The sequence below is a fragment of the Erpetoichthys calabaricus genome, chromosome 12 (assembly GCF_900747795.2).
Source record: "Erpetoichthys calabaricus chromosome 12, fErpCal1.3, whole genome shotgun sequence".
Lineage (NCBI taxonomy): Eukaryota > Metazoa > Chordata > Cladistia > Polypteriformes > Polypteridae > Erpetoichthys > Erpetoichthys calabaricus.
In genome coordinates this window covers 35,608,047-35,624,961 of record NC_041405.2, presented here as the reverse complement: position 1 = coordinate 35,624,961, position 16,915 = coordinate 35,608,047, and the positions used below count along the sequence as shown (strand labels likewise).

At 38.9% G+C, this 16,915-nt stretch overlaps 1 protein-coding gene across 1 annotated transcript in view; it reads left to right on the top strand.

Moving 5' to 3' along the window:
• Positions 1–16,265, top strand: part of LOC114663260 (endoplasmic reticulum resident protein 27) — a 51,394-nt gene extending 35,129 nt beyond the window's left edge. Inside the window, exons 3-7 of the mRNA XM_028817000.2 lie at positions 8,188–8,325; positions 8,477–8,593; positions 10,325–10,450; positions 13,092–13,277; positions 16,045–16,265. Coding sequence (XP_028672833.1) covers positions 8,188–8,325; positions 8,477–8,593; positions 10,325–10,450; positions 13,092–13,277; positions 16,045–16,098 — 621 coding nt within the window. The 3' untranslated portion in view covers positions 16,099–16,265. The remainder of the gene's footprint in view (positions 1–8,187; positions 8,326–8,476; positions 8,594–10,324; positions 10,451–13,091; positions 13,278–16,044) is intronic.
• Positions 16,266–16,915: the final 650 nt, after the last annotated feature.

The window sequence follows — 16,915 nt, the reverse complement described above, 5'->3', positions numbered from 1 at the left end:
TGTCAAGCCTCTGTAACACTCTCACTGAATGTGCTGTGTGACTGGTCTTTTGATTACATTCAGTTTTGGCACCACTAATGTGTGATTTTGATTTGAAATGCAATACACTGGGAGCGGCCGCTAAGTGAAATTCTATAAGTGTGCTTTGCTTTTAGTTATGACACAGAAGATATGGGCATGGATTAAAATGCAAAAGGCTTTTGTATTGCATTTGAAACTGACACAAAAATTGTGTACTGTAGTGAAAAGTAATCAATCACTTAATTGATTTGTTTCTAATTGTGACACGATAAAGCCATGGCAAAATTAAATGCACCTTATGCATATGCATTGCATTACAATATAGTTAACACTTTACGTTGCATTTAGTTTTGTTACAAATAATCTTCCATAATAAGAGACTCATATAACATTCTGCTACCAGGTAATTTTATAGGACAATACAAACCCAGCCGTCAAGAAAGCAACAAAATCTGACAGTGGATTATGTATTATCATGTAAGAGTAAAGAAAAAATTAATTGCCATTGAGGATTGTGTAAGCCTTGGAGTCAATTATTTCAGGCCTGAGAACTTAAAGAATGACACTGAGCCAACCATGTTGGGAGATCCCCAAACCAAAGTAGGGCGGCACAGATGTTCAATGCAGTATTTATAGATGTTAGCTAGCAGCTAAATTACTTGGGGGTTCTCAGCTCCTGTTAATAAAAACATGGTTGTCACTGATAGATAACTTTGCTCCCTTAAGGACTAGGCAGGTTCCAGTCACCGGGCCCTGTCCCTGGTACACCGATGAGCTCAGAGCAATGAAAGCCACTAGCCGGCATCTTGAGTGGCTTTATAAGAAAACGGGCCTCATAGTTCATTCACAGCTTTACACTGAGCACATACTTAAATATAGGGATGCCCTTAACACGGCTCGCTCCAACTATTATTCCTCTCTCATAAATGGTGCTAATACTAGACCCAGAACTCTTTTTAGAACTGTTAATAAACTCCTCCAACACCCTCCTCTAGCATGCCCCAATATAGCTGAACCGTGTCAGGCTTTCTTACATTTCTTTGATGCCAAAATCGATCAAATCTATCACAGTTTCCCCTCCAAACCTCAATCACTCACTCATTCTGATCTGCCATCTCCATAATCAAGACTCGCTTGTTTCTCGCCTGTTGACTCTCTTGCCATCTCTGATCTTATTAATAAGTCTAATTCCTCCTCCTCCTCCTGTCTGCTTGATCCTGCCCTCACTTCTCTGCTTAAGACATGCTCATCCATAATTAGCATTCCTATTGCCTCATTGGTAAATGCATGTTTCATATCAGGTTTTGTCCCTACTACCCTCAAAACTGCTGCAGTTACCCCCATCCTTAAAAAACCTGACCTGGATCCTGCTTACAGGCCTATCTCTAATCTCCCTTTTTTGGCTAAGGTGATGGAACACGTGATTGCTATACACAGTAACTCCATGCTTTTCTTCTAGACATCATCGTCATCATCAAGTTCTTCCATGTGAACCCTGAATACAATGAGGACTGATTGTGAGGTCATTTATGTTAGGTAGAATGCCTAGAGGGGGCTTGGTGGTCTCGTGGCCTAGGAACCCCTGCAGATTTTTTTTTCTCCAGCCATCTGGAGTTTTTTTGTTTTTTCTCCCCTCCCTGGCCATCGGACTTTACTTTTATTCTATGTTAATAATTAGTGTTCCCTAATTCTATTTTCTAATTTATGTTGTCTTTTTTTTCTCTTTTTTCATTATGTAAAGCACGTTGAGCTACATCATTTGCATGAAAATGTGCTATATAAGAAAATGTTGTTGTTGTTGTAGACAATACACTCTATGAGCTTTTTCAGTCTGGCTTTCGTACACAGCACAGCACTGAGACAGCTCTTCTCCTTGTGGTTAATGATCTTCTCCGGTCTGCAGATTGCAGTTCCCTTAATGTAGTCCTTCTTCTTGACTTAAGTGCAGCATTTGACACTGTTAATCATGAAATCCTCCTGTCACGTCTCTCTCTGCTGTAGGAATCTCTGGCTCACATGATATCTTTCCTTAATAGGCAACAATTTGTCACAATCTGCCGATATAAATCCTCCACCTCACATGTGTCGTGTGGTGTCCCTCAGGGTTCAGTCCTTGGGCCATTACTTTTTCTAGTTTATATCCTTCTTTTGGGTCAGATTATTCGCAGACATGGCCTTAACTTCCACTGCTATGCAGACGATATACAGTTATATCTTAGTACAGACTCCCCTACACATTCACCTCTCAGCACACTCACTGACTGCATCACTGAACTTAAGCTATGGATGGAAAATCACTTTCTCAAGTTTAATGCCAATAAAACTGAAGTGTTACTGGTAGGCCCAAACTTCCAACTTTCTAAGGCATCCAATTTCTCTGTTTCTGTTGACGATACACTTGTCAAACCTGCTCCTGTTATCAGAAATCTTGGTGTTTTGTTTGATTCATCACTTAACTTTGAGTTGCACATTAGGTCTCTTTCCAAAATTTCATTCTATCATCTCTGTAACATTGCCCGTCTCTGTCCATTTCTGGCCTTGTCTGATGCTCAAACTCTGGCTCATTGTTTCAAAATGTCTTGTATTGATTACTGTAATTCCCTCTTCATCAGCCTCCCTGCAAAATCTATACAGAGACTACATTCAGTACAATCAGAACTCCGCAGCCACACAAAGTGTTCTGCTCACATCTCCCCTGTTTATTCCCAGCTTCACTGGTTACCAGTTCCATCAAAGATTAAATTCAAGATTGTGCTTCTCACCTTCAAAGACCTAGATAAACTTGCCCCCCTCTACCTCACTCAGCTCCTTGCACTCCTTGTCGCTCTCTCAGGTCCTCATGCAGTAATCTCCTTACTGTCCCACGCACCAGACTCTCCACCCTGGTAGGAAGGTCCTTCAGGTCCTTCAACTCTGGAACTCTCTTCCTCAGTCTCTCCGAGATTGCTCCTCTTTCTCCATCTTTCTACGAACTTTTGTCTTCTGTGTAATTTATTTTTACTCTGTATGTAAAGCGACCTTGGGTTTGTGAAAGGCACTCTTTTTATTATTATTATTATTGATACTAACAAATCAGGGAGCAGCAGGGGTTGCCAGAGGAGTGGGCATTTCCTTTCGATACCTCTGCTCCCAGAAGACATTGCTAAATTTACTCCTGGAAATCATCACAAGCAGGGAATATAAAGCTGTCTCTTTTTCACCAGACTGATATAAGCAACATTTGATCTGGAGTGAGAAAGACGGGCTATAATAAGAGAGACAAAAGAACAGGACAGGTGAGGACATGGAGTGTTAATTTGAAACCATTAGTAATTCCCTTTCCTGGGGTTGAATTGACTTTAGTTTTGTTAAGTTAGAGTTGATTATATGGAATGTTACATGCTTTTAATAAATTCAATAAAAGATTTAACAAAAAAAATTAAGGGAAGTAATTCCCTTTGCTGGAAGTCAAGCTTGCAAATGCTATTTAGGGAGATTCAGAAAATAAATGGGCTGTTTAGATATCACATTGGCTGGACGTCCATCCCAGCCAGGGGAGAAAAAGGTTCCAGAGCTGGAAGTGATGGTTGCAGTGGATGGACCAAAGAAGAGGTCCATCCCACTAGAAAAGGGTGTTGTTGGGGACTCTTTATTCCTCCAGGACGCTAGGATGGCAGTGGCCCTGGATATTGGTGCCCAGTTCAGAACCAGTAGGGCATGCTGGGAAGTTTAGTCCAGCAACACAGTCCAGCTGGTGTCTATGGGTGCTGCAAGGAGGTGCTACAGGGAGAGGCGCTCCCTAATAAGTGGGACTTCCGTATGACACAGAAGTACTTCCATTAGGCAGTAGCCCTGCCACCAGAAGTACTCCCAGGTCCTCAATAAAAGGGACCGCACTCCCTTACCCGGGCAAGTTGGAGCTGGGAGGAAGAAAAGCAACACTCGACTGGAGGAGGGCAGTGCAATGGTAAGAGGAGGTGAAAGAGAGAAAAGGAAAACCTATCCATTATTTGAACCTGGAACTCAGTGTTTGTCCATGTTTGGGGTTTGGGGCTCACTGATGCCCTGATTTCTATCACAGCTGTTAATTTAAACTATATAACACACAGTATAATGACACAGTGATGGCAGGTCTTTCTGAGGTTTCTCAGGGTGCTCTGAATTTCTCCTAAGTCTTAAAATTGTGCAAAGACATTCAGCAGTTGTCAAATAGCCATTTGAGAATGAGTGAGATGGGATTTTATCCTTTCCAAGGCTGGATCCTGTCTTGCACCTTGTGCTGAAAGAACATGCCTCAGCACTATATCATCATGACCATCATAAGTAATTGCCATTGTTGTTTATTTTATATTGCTAAATTAGAAGAGTGCATAGAAACCATGAAGTACTTGTGTGCCTCTGTATTTATGTACAATAATATTTGGTACCTGCATATAAAGTTTTTACTAACACTTAACTGGGAACATTCTTTGTATGATTTTATTGTTATTATATATTGGACTTACTTTAAAAGTTAATCACAGCCTATAATCTAATAACAAAACAGTAACAATTATTTTGTCAGTGATACGTCTATTAATGATACTACAATGTTAATAAAATAAAAAGACATGGGAAATCCATCCATCCATCCAACCCGCTATATCCTAACTACAAGGTCACAGGGGTCTGCTGGAGCCAATCCCAGCCAACACAGGGCGCAAGGTAGGAAACAAACCCCAGGCAGGGCACCAGCCCACTGCAGGGCACACACACACACACACACACACACTGCACAATTTAGGATCGGCAATGAACCTAACCTGCATGTCTTTGGACTGTGGGAGGAAAGCCACGCAGACACATGGAGAGCATGCAAACTCCACGCAGGTAGGACCTGAGAAGCGATCCCGGGTCTCCTTACTACGAGGCAGCAGCGCTACCACTGTGCAACCGTGCTACCCAACATATATAAAATTTTTGCTTTAATTATCTGAACCCGGTATATCAGGGATCTGGGACCAATATTCCACTGACATCAAGTACAAGACATGAACCAACCCTGAAGAGGAGTCTGGTTCACATAAAAACACATGTGTGCAGATTTATGTGGCTGGGTCACCAGTTCATTTAAAATTTAAGATGTGTGAGGAAATTGGTGCTCTTGTAAAAGCTCAGATAGACAGGAAGATGGTACTAAAAACCAAATCCAGGTCCTCTGGAGCTGTGAGCAAAGCAAACAGCTTTAACTTGACCAACCCTCAAAGCAGTAGTTTTGCCCTATTGCCAAGATTTAAGTATTCTTAAGTCTCTGATTAGGAAAACTACTCTTAACTTCACCAGGATTTAAGTAATCCTAACTTGCTAGTAACTGCCAGAAGATGGTGCTCAAGCAGAGATTGGCACACAGATTCTGGCAAAAGGTGGACTGTTTTTGAAACGCTAATTAAGAACAAACTCATAAAAAGATATCAATTTGACAGAGAGAATTATATTGAAAACAAATCTTGTACGTCACGTGATCACAACATTTTTGCAAAGAAACCATGTGCTGTCAACCAAAATTAAAATGTTGGTAATGTTACATTTTTTGCAGTTTTGCAATAGTGATGATTTAAGTTATATCACAACCAACTATTTCTCGAATTTTCCACCAAACTTTGAAAGCTCTTATAATTTATGAGGTAATACACAGATTACTATATTTCCCCACCATTACACATGAGCTAATGTCAAAGCAGGCTGCAATTCTGCAAATCACTGGTTTTCCTGGAGATCATTATCCCAAGTGTAGATGAGCATGCATATGTGAATTGCAAGCAACACTGTGGACATGGTGCAAACTGCATCTTCTTATATAATACACTACCGTGGCTGTTCGTCTTTCAAGGATTTTAAATCACCTGTAGTTCGCACACCGTTTGACCTATAGACCTGAAATATGGTACACATATACTATATGATGTCTACTATGCGCTTTCAGAGTGATGATTGACCTCCAAGATTATTCCTCTTTTTATTTTTATTTTATTTTATTGTAGAATCAACTCTCGGCCGTGGCCAGAAGGGTGGCCATGCGGCATAGGCGTACGTGCGCTGTTCTCATCCCTACCACCTTCGCCGTCACTTCCCCTACCTCTTCACATCTTAAATCATTCTTGAGGCAGATTGAAGACTTAAGTGCCAGCTTAAGTGAAAAATTAAAGAAAACGTACTAAGTAATTGCAACAAAAACACTGACTTAATTAGTTTTAGCGCGAAAAGTTGCCAACGAAAGAAGAGAAGAAGCGGGCTGTTAGGGTGGAGAAGAGAAGAGCTGCTCAGGAAGCAGCAAGCGCATCAATCTCTGAGCAAACGAATGCTAAAGGTGCAGAGAAAAAGGATGAAAATTATGAATGCTCAAGTCAAGTGTATTTACTGTACGTTATCATGCTGTGCACCGTTCCTGGTTGCTAGCATATTACTTAAAGATAGGCAGTGCTGGATGGGGAACTGACAGCAAAATGTCATACAAGAACGTTGAGGTTTTGTTTTCCACAATCCCCTGGGATATTTGTTTTATACTTTTTAAGCTCAGGCGGGTTCAAGAAGGCAGGTCTTTGTTAAATGAAGCCTTACAGAAGATAAGGGGGGAATCATGAAGATAGACAGACATCATACGAAACCTGGGAAACACTTAGGAACCCTGGAAGAATGAACACAACTTCATCAACAATGCAAGTAGAGCCGTGACTAGTTTCAGTAACTGTTACTTTATGAGGCGTTTGCTGTGGCAATAACAGCAGGAAAGTGATACTTCTGAAAGTATGGCTGTGGATTATTCATTGTTGAAAAATGTGTCTCTTATCAGGCTTAACACTCCTTTGGTGTGTGTGTGTATCTTGGTCTTCCCATCTCGGGGGCCTGTTATAGTACTATTGTTGATGTTGTTGTGAATGGCCAGGTTCAACAAATGACTCTAGAGTACTTCATGACAGTGGCATAAACTGTCCCTTTGATGATGATGATTATTAGTATTATTATTAGTATGATGTTTGCGATGAAGTCTTAGCATTTTATTATTCTTTTAGTATAAGAGAATTACAAAAAGTCAACATGATTTCCAAGGAAACTACAAAATGTCATCATAGCTGCCATTTTGAGGGTTGGGTTGTGGTAAAAATGCCACATCATTCATTCCCAAACGTGAACTCCTACTCTTAGGTGGTGTTAGGTGTAGAATGCTTCATAATTACTTTTCATGTCCTTGTCTGGGGTATGACCAATTCTTATCACAGTCAGATATTTAGTGTAATTCATAGCAGTAATTCTGAGATGCTTAATGAGGTGGGCACTGATCTGGAACAGAACCTGTGTGTCTGTAGCTGTGAGTGAGTACTTTCCTATATTTTTCCGTACTATTTTATACTGTATCAGAAGTTCTTTAGAACAACTATTAACAATTTGTCACATACATCCCTTTTCAAGCTCTTGCCCCTAGAGCTCTGCTCCATAAACATGATTCTGTAAACATTCTGTTTTTAAACATCAGTAAATCCTTATGCGGTATCATTTATTGCAAAATGATTAAGATTGAGACAATATTTGCACAGTACAGATACACTGCATACTGTAAGTTCTTATGAATGTGTTTTCCAATTGCAGAAACTGAGTCAAATGTCCTACAGTTTGGGACTGAGAAATGTATGGTAATCAAGACATGACATAAATAAAGTCCTGATCTGAGACCAAAGCTCAAATTACAGTAACAGAGAGAGTTTAAAGCAATATTTTGGGACTCGAAAAAAATAATTTAACCTTCAAGTGTGAGTGGGAAGGTTTTTTTTTTTCAAAATATCAGCATTTTTTACACTTTTAAATATGTAAGAAAAATAGTCAGAAAAGGCAAAAATGTGCAGACATGCTTAAAAGTGGGAGGCTGGCACATGAGTCAGTGAGAAATAATATCACCCAGACATCACCAGCTGTAAATGAAGATGAACCTAACTGAAGAATGAATATTCTGGTCACCTTCTAAAGCTCATTTTGAGGGCCCTGAAACAGAAAACACGCATTAACAGAGCTGGGGTTGGATCCTTGAATTTTGAGACAGCACCATTCACCGCTGAACCACCATGCCACTCCTCACCTGTAGAAAGAGTTGTCCATTTACTCCAAGACATTATTGCTGTATAAACAAAATGGTTGAACTGTGTGTTGATTTTACAGGATGCTAATGCCACTGGCACTGACGTGTTCATGAAGGTAGCCTCAGAATTGCCAGACTTGCCCTTTGCACTGTGCAGTGAATCCGATGTGTGGGAAAGGTACAACATAAACGTCAGCACTGTTTCTATTTTCAGAAAGGTAGGATTTAGTTGATTATTTATTGATATTTTTAAGCTCTAGAACACCATACAACTAATCTAATGTAACTAAAAGAAAACTTAACAAACTTATCCATCTAGATCTAATTCTTTTTGGTCATGTCTTACTGTTCCTGTTGTACTCTTCACAGGTGGACGACAAGCATGAAGCTCTGGAGCTGCATGATGGGAGGACAGTGGATGCAGAGGGGCTTCTGAGATTTATCAAGATAAATGAACTGTATTACCTAACAGAGTATAATGCAGTGGTAAAGCCCAGAAATATTGCATTTTGATCTCTGAGGGTACAGAATGTAGATTTAGGACAAAAACTATTTATAAGAATGACAAAAACCATTGCATACCTTAAGAAAGTCAAGCCAGTCCTCAGTGACCTATCAAGTGCTTTAATTTACATTTCATCTTAGCTCATAATAATTATAAAAAGCTACATTAAAATAGCGGTGAGAGTAGAAGGTGACCAAGTCTTTACAAAGAAGCAATCAAGTGAATCATTTATTCAAGGAATTTGTCCACAAGTTAAGCTTTCAAATTTTAAACTTTCTTAGTCCATTTTATGAGTGTGGAAGTTGGAGTCTATTACTTATTTTTTGGCTGATTTGCAAGCCTTTAGGATCAGACAGAAGATGTTCAATCATAGTGAAGACTGGTAAGTGCACAAAACACCTAGTAATAAGGAATGTAGTACTTCAAAGACTATGTAATGCTGCACCCAGTGGTGTTAACTTTACAAAATGCCTAAGGAAGCAAGACATAAAGAAAACAAATGTTAGGACCCAAACACAACATTAAAATTAATGGGGAAAATGTTAGCAAAAGAACAAGATTTTGCACAGACAACACTGTTTTCTAATAACAGCCAAGATGTCCCATGATGTTCTTCTTAATCTACTGCGGGACAAATGACATAGTGTAGAAGTTACATGGACTTCTATGTAGCAAAGACTACAAAGACAGCCTGAAGAAAAAATTACAGTCAGGGTCAGTGCTTAGGGTCTGCATGGGTAGATAGGGATGGTCAGGCATGGTCACCTAAATCAGTAAGGCTTTGAGGCTAGGGACATTTCACAGCTCCAGGACCCTTTTTGTGTGAAATTAGCATGCCCTTCACATTTTTTGTATGGGTTTTCTCAGGAGATACATTTTTATGGGTGTGTGAATTGGCACCTCTTCCAGTTTTGGTTCATGTCAAAGCTGCCAGTACAGACTCCCACAAGCAAGTGGTGAAAAAACAAGGTCAGACAAGGAATTGATGTTAAATCATAATGTGTTTTTTCTTTACATCTACCCATCTATCCTCTAAACTCATCTAATCCAGTTTAGGATTGTGGGGCACCACAGCCTTTTTCAGCAGCAGGTATAACACGGAAACCCACCATAGAAAAGATATCAATATGTCGAAGAGTATAATCATGAGCATACCCACAGCAGGCCAGTTTGCTAGTACCAATCGGTGTAAATGAAGGAAATCAAGAATTCATGGAGAAAGGGAAGAGCAATTCTACAATTTGACAGCAATTTTTAATTCTCATGGGGTTTACCATTCAGAGCCTCTGGTTCATTTCTATTGGAGAAAAAGCAGCACCACACTAAGTTAAGAAGACCAGTCAGTGGCAAAATTAGAGTGTGCCATGTTAATGTCACCTTTTGAAGTTTTGGTATAATCAATTAAATTGAAATCGACCTAAAGAGACCACCAAAAGTGAATGGATTTCTTTATAGGAGCTGTGAATTTATACTTCTTTCTGGCAAGACCTGAAACACATTTCACACACTTTATAAGTTCTTTGATTCAACGCCAAGCCCAACACTGAGTTATTTGAATTAACGTATATAGAATATCCACATTTATATAGCATGATGCATCAGAATGAATGAACAGGTCTGCCTTATATTCATGCTGTACAACATTTCAGAAATACACCCTTTCAAAAGGATTCAGAAGTCTCAGATTTTCACAGAAACTTTCTTTTTTCCAGACTGCCATTGGTATCTTTAAGTCAGAAGTGGTCAATCACTTACTGTTGCTGGCTGACAAGAAATCACCTGACTTTGCTCATCTGAAAAAGAGATTTCGAGATACTGCTCCTGACTATCAAGGCCGGGTGAGGAGTTTCACTTCTCCAGCCAAACTAAAAGTCAAAGATAATGAATAGATAGATTGCTTCAGAGCTGATGTGTAGCATATTCAACAACTATTGCATTGTGATAATGTTCTGTCAGTTAAAAAGCATATAGTATAAAGTAGATTTTTCAATTCATTCATTTTCTGCATCTTTTAATTTTAAAACACTGCTCTGAGGGGACAGATCCTGCTTTGAAACTAGGGCACAGGAGAAGTAGGACAGCAGTGTAGCACTGTGCCACTCTTGTTCAGTTCATCTATTCATTAAGTCTTTGCACAAAGGGGACATGGAGCCCCTCATGACAAGGGAGGAACCAACTGTATATAGGGCATTAGTACATCACAGGACATATTTAGACTAACAGAACTAATTTAGATTCAGCAACCAATCTAAACTGTGCATTTTTGGGATTTGGGAGGATACCAGATTAGCTAGTTAGAACCCCATACAGACACAGAGGAAAGGTGTAAACCTCACATAGTAGGTCCCAATCACAGAACTCAGGAGAAGAGAGGCAGCAGAGGTAACCACTGCACCACAGTGTTGCGCTTTCCAATAAATGTAACTTATTTTTATACAGTACACTTCCCAATGACAAGTGCAGTGTAGGTTTCGAATACTGATAAGATTAAAGTGAAAATAACATTCATTAGCATCATATCTCTCTAATATATAAAAAAATCTTGGGACGAGACAAGACATTTTCAGAGAGATAATTTCACGTCCCACGAGATGAGACTTTGTGCCAAGAGATGAATTGAAAACCTAACAGGTCCAAGTGGGGGCGGAAATAAAAGACAAACAGTAGAAGAAGAAGAGACAAAGACAAAGTAGAACATCGTAAAGAGGTTCAAAAACATTGGCGCGATAAACATGCAGAGCAGGTTAGAGATTATGAAAGTACTAAAATTCGAAAGTCTCAAAAAACTGATAGTACAGATCGTATTAGCAGTAAAAAACGGAAATTATTACTCTGTGAAATAACGGAACAGTGAAAAGAGATTGAAAATATGGACATAGCTGATATGACAGAGCTACTACAAGTTAATTTCAAAGAAACCACAATTCAGTCAGGTTTATATTTATGATCACAGAGAAGCGATGCAACAAAGAATCGAAAAGTTAAATGATCGGACATATTAGAAGTTCTACAGCCAATAATGGATGCAAATCCATATGTCCAAAAGTATTGCACTTTACACAAAATTTATCTGAAAATTACAGACAAAGAAGTTTTCTTAGATTTCTATATGACTCACGCTCATATATGTAATAAACCAACATGTGACGTGTTGTCAGTGATATTAGTTTCAAAAGACGGTGATATCAAAGAATGAGTTGGTATTTGTATTTATCCAAAAGCACAGCACGATTCGTCACAAGCGGCAGATCCGGGAAATGACTAGCACGTAGAGCGCGCAAGCAGGGGGCAGAGACTCCTAGTATTAAATTAAGAAATGTATCATGCGGTATGTACTTCTACTATCTGTAGATGCATGCGAAAGACCATATGTCAGAATGTGAGTGACAATCAACAATGTCTAGCATCTAAGAAGATGATATTTCATACGTACTATGAATATGATGATAATTTAGGCCCAATTCATACTACTATGTTTTCATTTAAAAATGCAGATATTGGTTTTATTGCCTTCTGTCCACACTGCCCCAGCTTTTTCAACTTTCAAAAACAAAGACTTTTGAAAATAACCTCCAGAGCCTTATACTTCTTAACACGTTGTGTGTGTTAATCATGCTCCAATTTGTTCATTCTCATGAAGCCCTCACCTGAAAATTGGTCCCCATTACAAAGTCTTTTATCACCTTCTACAGAACAAAATCATATTCCAACACAGCAAGCATAGACGAGTTGCTTTCCATACCACTTGTTTTGTTGTTTACCTGTAAGCATCTAAATAGTGCTTTACACAGTTTGAATGCTGCACGTGCTATATGTGAAAAATCAAACAATTTACCAGTTGCTACAGTTCTGAGATAAAATCTATGGCTGGTGGTCTTACCATTGTAGTGAAAAAGACACAGCCCTGTAAAAAATCACATTAATAAGAGGCCTTGAACTGAGATAGTGTCAATGTTTATTACTTAAACTTAATCCAATTAGGTTGATAAGAATCAAATGCTCGGTGACGGTTTTGAAAGGGTATAAAGCACAAGGAAATCTGATTTTCCTTAGGGCTCTGAATTTTTCACAACACCATCCCTTCAAGGATTTTATTTCTGCATGATTTGTACATGCCCAGCGTAGTCGAATGTCTATGTCATATGTGTTTTTGGTTGTTTAAGTGTGGCTAGGGATGCTTTTGAGAGCGATGTGAAAATCATTTTTGTTTAAAAACACCATTCATAAATGAAGACGTAGTAGTGTGGGCATAACCACCACATCTTATCTACACACTGATTTCTAACCCTCTAGAGTAAGCCTCTGGAACCAAACACTGTAAGTTTAGATGTGTCCATTTTCCAAATGCTTTTGTATTTATTATGCAGAATAGCATGAGTGTTTCAAAACTTCTCTCTAAATGCTGGTTTACTCAGGATAAGACCATACAAAGACTGATTGAGTTCCCATTAATTATTCCAAACATTTTGGTTCCCCTAGGTCTTGTTCATTCTGGTTGATGCTACCCTCACTTCAAATGCTCAAGTCCTGTCATACTTTGGCCTGCAATCAAAAGATTTACCAGCAGTAGGTCTTTACAACACCATAAAAGATAAGAAGTGGCTGATGCCTGCCGGAGAGATCAACAGAGAACGTGTGCAGGAATTCTGCAACAAAGTCCTTGCCGTAAGTTGAGAAGGTGCTCCTCCTTTGTTCAAAATTGGGAGAATGTTACGTTTAAACTTCATAAGTCAGGAAAAGTCCTTTAGAAAATATATGAAAGATTACATCTGGAAGCAAGATTACTCTGAAACAAGTCTTAAAAGAATGTACTTCAATTCACTTTTGGAGGCTTCCAATTTACATATTAGGAAGAAAGTATCATTTAACAATATTCATAGAACATTGCTTACATTTCAGAAATGGGCTTTTAAAGCTTTAAAAAGGTTAACAAATCATGATTTCCTCAAGCACTTTGGTAAACCCATTAATAGGTTTTGTTTCCATTTTCTACAAAATATTTTATGGGTCCCTTTCCTGCAAATGCAGGGTCTGTTTTGTAATTCATTAGGTGTTTATAGATCTGAGCGACCATAAAGGAAAGATGTAAAATAATATCCTGAAACTGATGTATATTTATTCTTGCCTTTTTTTTTTATAGTTATGTAATTTAGACATTCATGCATTCTTAACAAAAAAATTGCAAAAAAGAAATTATTATTATACTAATTTTTGCCACATATATATATATATTGTGGTGGACGGCAGACAGTTTCTCCCCCAGGCCAACAGAGGGCAGCCCCCTTGGTTTCCAGTGGGGTCACAGGTCATGAGCATGGGAGCTCAACCCTACTGGGGCACATGGACTTTTACAGGGCCCTGTTTGGCAGCACTTTCGCCACACCCAGAAGTCTTGCCGGAAGAAGCTCGTTGGGCACTTGGAGTCCTTCCAGGTGCCATATAAAAGGAGCCAGTTACCACCACTTGATGGCCAGAGTCGGGAGGAAGAGGACAAAGCCTGAGATGGATTGGAGGCAGATGGACTGGCGGCAAAGAAGGGACTGGATTGTGTTGGTGATTTTTGCACTGTAAATAAACAGTGTGCTGGGTGCAAAACCTGTCTCCTGCTTGTCTGTGTCGGGGTTGGCTTCACTGTATACATATCAGCAGCTGGAGATCCACAAAGGGAGAAAAAATGAATCACGTATCATAAAGAAGTTTTTATTCCTGAGCTTTCAGCCCCTACCAGGAGCCTTCATCAGAGGATAATGCTTAGACTTACAAGAATCAAAGGCAATATATAGCACAATTACTTAGGAGGTGGTTACAGGTCGTAACATTTTATTTATTATGAACATGTTCTACTTAAGTTTGCATATGCTGGGTTTATGTCCAAATGTCTGTTAATGCAGCCTTGTATGGAGCTGCTGATGTACTAGTCTCTTGGCAGTCTTTCTTCACTAAACTGAGGCTGCAAATGTCAGTACAGGTCTGGAACTTTAAGATTCCAGAGCTGCTCTGTTATGCCTCTAAAATCTGCCTTATCTTTCCCTGCACAACCTTATTATCAGACCTGCCTCACACTGCTCAGGTGAGGTTAGTGGCAGCTTTCCCCATCTCAGTGAGCCTGAAGCTGAACTGGTGACCACACACCAAAGGCAATGCACCTTTAGTAGACAGAGAAGCTGTGGTGGTCAGTTTTTGAGGTAGCAGTCTCTCATCTGTCTTCCTTCCTACAATGATGCTGCCAACAGCATTCTAGATCCAAGATTTCTGCATGAAGACTCATCAGCAATTCGGCAAAAGCCCATTTTGGGTTTTTGAGGCACTTGGTGTTTTGCTAAGTTGGACTGTAGGTCTTGTTTTCATCCCACTGACACCAATGTAACACAGCACCAGTGCTTGCCAAAGCTGACTGCCCTTGGATTCCTGCTTTCTACATCACTATTTTAGATAGTTCAGTGCCCTTATAAAGATGGCTCACTATTGCCACACTAGTTGGAAATCATATGCAAATTGATAGACTTATAGGATTCCCTGCAACTGGCTCTGAAGCTGCTCATTTGTATAATAGATTGTCAGGTTATACTGTAGGTGACCAGACTAATTCAACTGTTCAGTAGCTTTACTGTGCTGCCTCTACTAATTACTTCAAAATTCAGGTAGTCCTTTAGCACAATATAACTTCAGAGTTAATATGCAAGAAGTGTTTTTCTCACTATAAGGTCTATGAAGAGCACATATTCACAGTTCATTATACTGTATCATGAATATTATAAACAGCATGCTTGGTAGTATAATGATGTTGTTTATAATGTTCATGATACAGTAGCTTATCACATACTGTATCATTGTTTTGATTGTTTTATAATTTGAGAGTTCTGTCCTTTCCGCACACCATAAATGAATTCCTGTAATCCTGTCTAAATTGTTGATTTCTTAATCTGCCTACTACATAAGTCACACATACCAAAGAGACATCCTCTTCTGAAATTTTCAGTTGATGTCTGTACATGCTGTAAGTCACATACAATAGATGACATAAGGAAAAACTCCTCATGTAAGTTAACATGTGATATTAAAACTAGTTTCGGTAATCAAACACTGAGTAATTATTCTATGCTATTTAAAGTTACAAAAAATGAATATTCCTTGTGACATACTCTTCATCGCTTCCTTAGCTTTTGGTAAGAACTTATTAATATTGCCCTTAAGCATGTCAGGCCTCTGTTAATATTCTAGATGTTTCAACATCTTTGACTGACAAGACATAAATGGGTTACGAGTGGTTTTGATGCTGCACTTAAATTGGATTTCAATATTGTAACACTTTCTGCTCATTTGCTTGATAGTGTTCATTGTTACTGTATTCATATAAACTCTTAAAGGAAAAACAACAGATTCTTTGAATTACTCATATGTCTAATTCTGCATTTTCTGTTTTCTCTTCCAGGAATTAGATGAAGCCTCTGAGAAAGACGAAACAGAATCAAAAACAGAGCTTTAGATGCATTTGCCATTTTAAAGGATCGTGTCATTTTTCTAATGTTGATTTCAGTAATGTGTGTTTGCGTCTTTTATATACAAAAACATGTTTAATTGCTAATTGCAGAAAAATGAAAAATGATGTCTGACTAGAGGCAAATAATAAATGTTTTGCTCATAATTACATGATTTAGATAGAAAAACACTGTGTTTATTTCCTGCTGCAGATGGAAAATTTCCAGAATTTGTATATAAAGTACAGTAGTAAATACATTTAAGGCCCAGCCTAGTCCAGCCCAAGCTAACATGCGAGCATAAACAACAGCAAAAAAAAAAAATATTTGGGAACACAGCCAAAGGTAATATTTAGGCTGGCATGGTTTACTGTCAAAAAGTGTCAAAACAAGCAAATCATAAACAAAACACCCAAGAATATACAGTTCCTATTAGTCAGTGAAGTGGGTTATAACAAGTGTTATGTGATAAACTTTGTTTCACACCCCTGATTTTGTCTTTCAAACCCCCACCATTAAAAGTAGGTTCAAAGTAGCTGGATGTATTTTGTTATTTAAGTCCTTTAAATATCTCCAGAAACAATTGTTTTCTTTGAAAAAAATAGTAAGATTAATTAAAAAGAGCTTGTTATTGTTATGAGCTTCAGGGCCAACATATTAAAAATACACAAGGCCAAGTCAGCTTGGGGGGCATGCAGCAGAAAAGCATATTGCCGCACCTACCACATGACAAAACAGCTCAGGATCCCAGTTAGCAACCTCCCAGGCAGACATGCGATCAAGTCCCAGTCCCGAAAATGATCATCTATCTGCCACAGCCAGGTG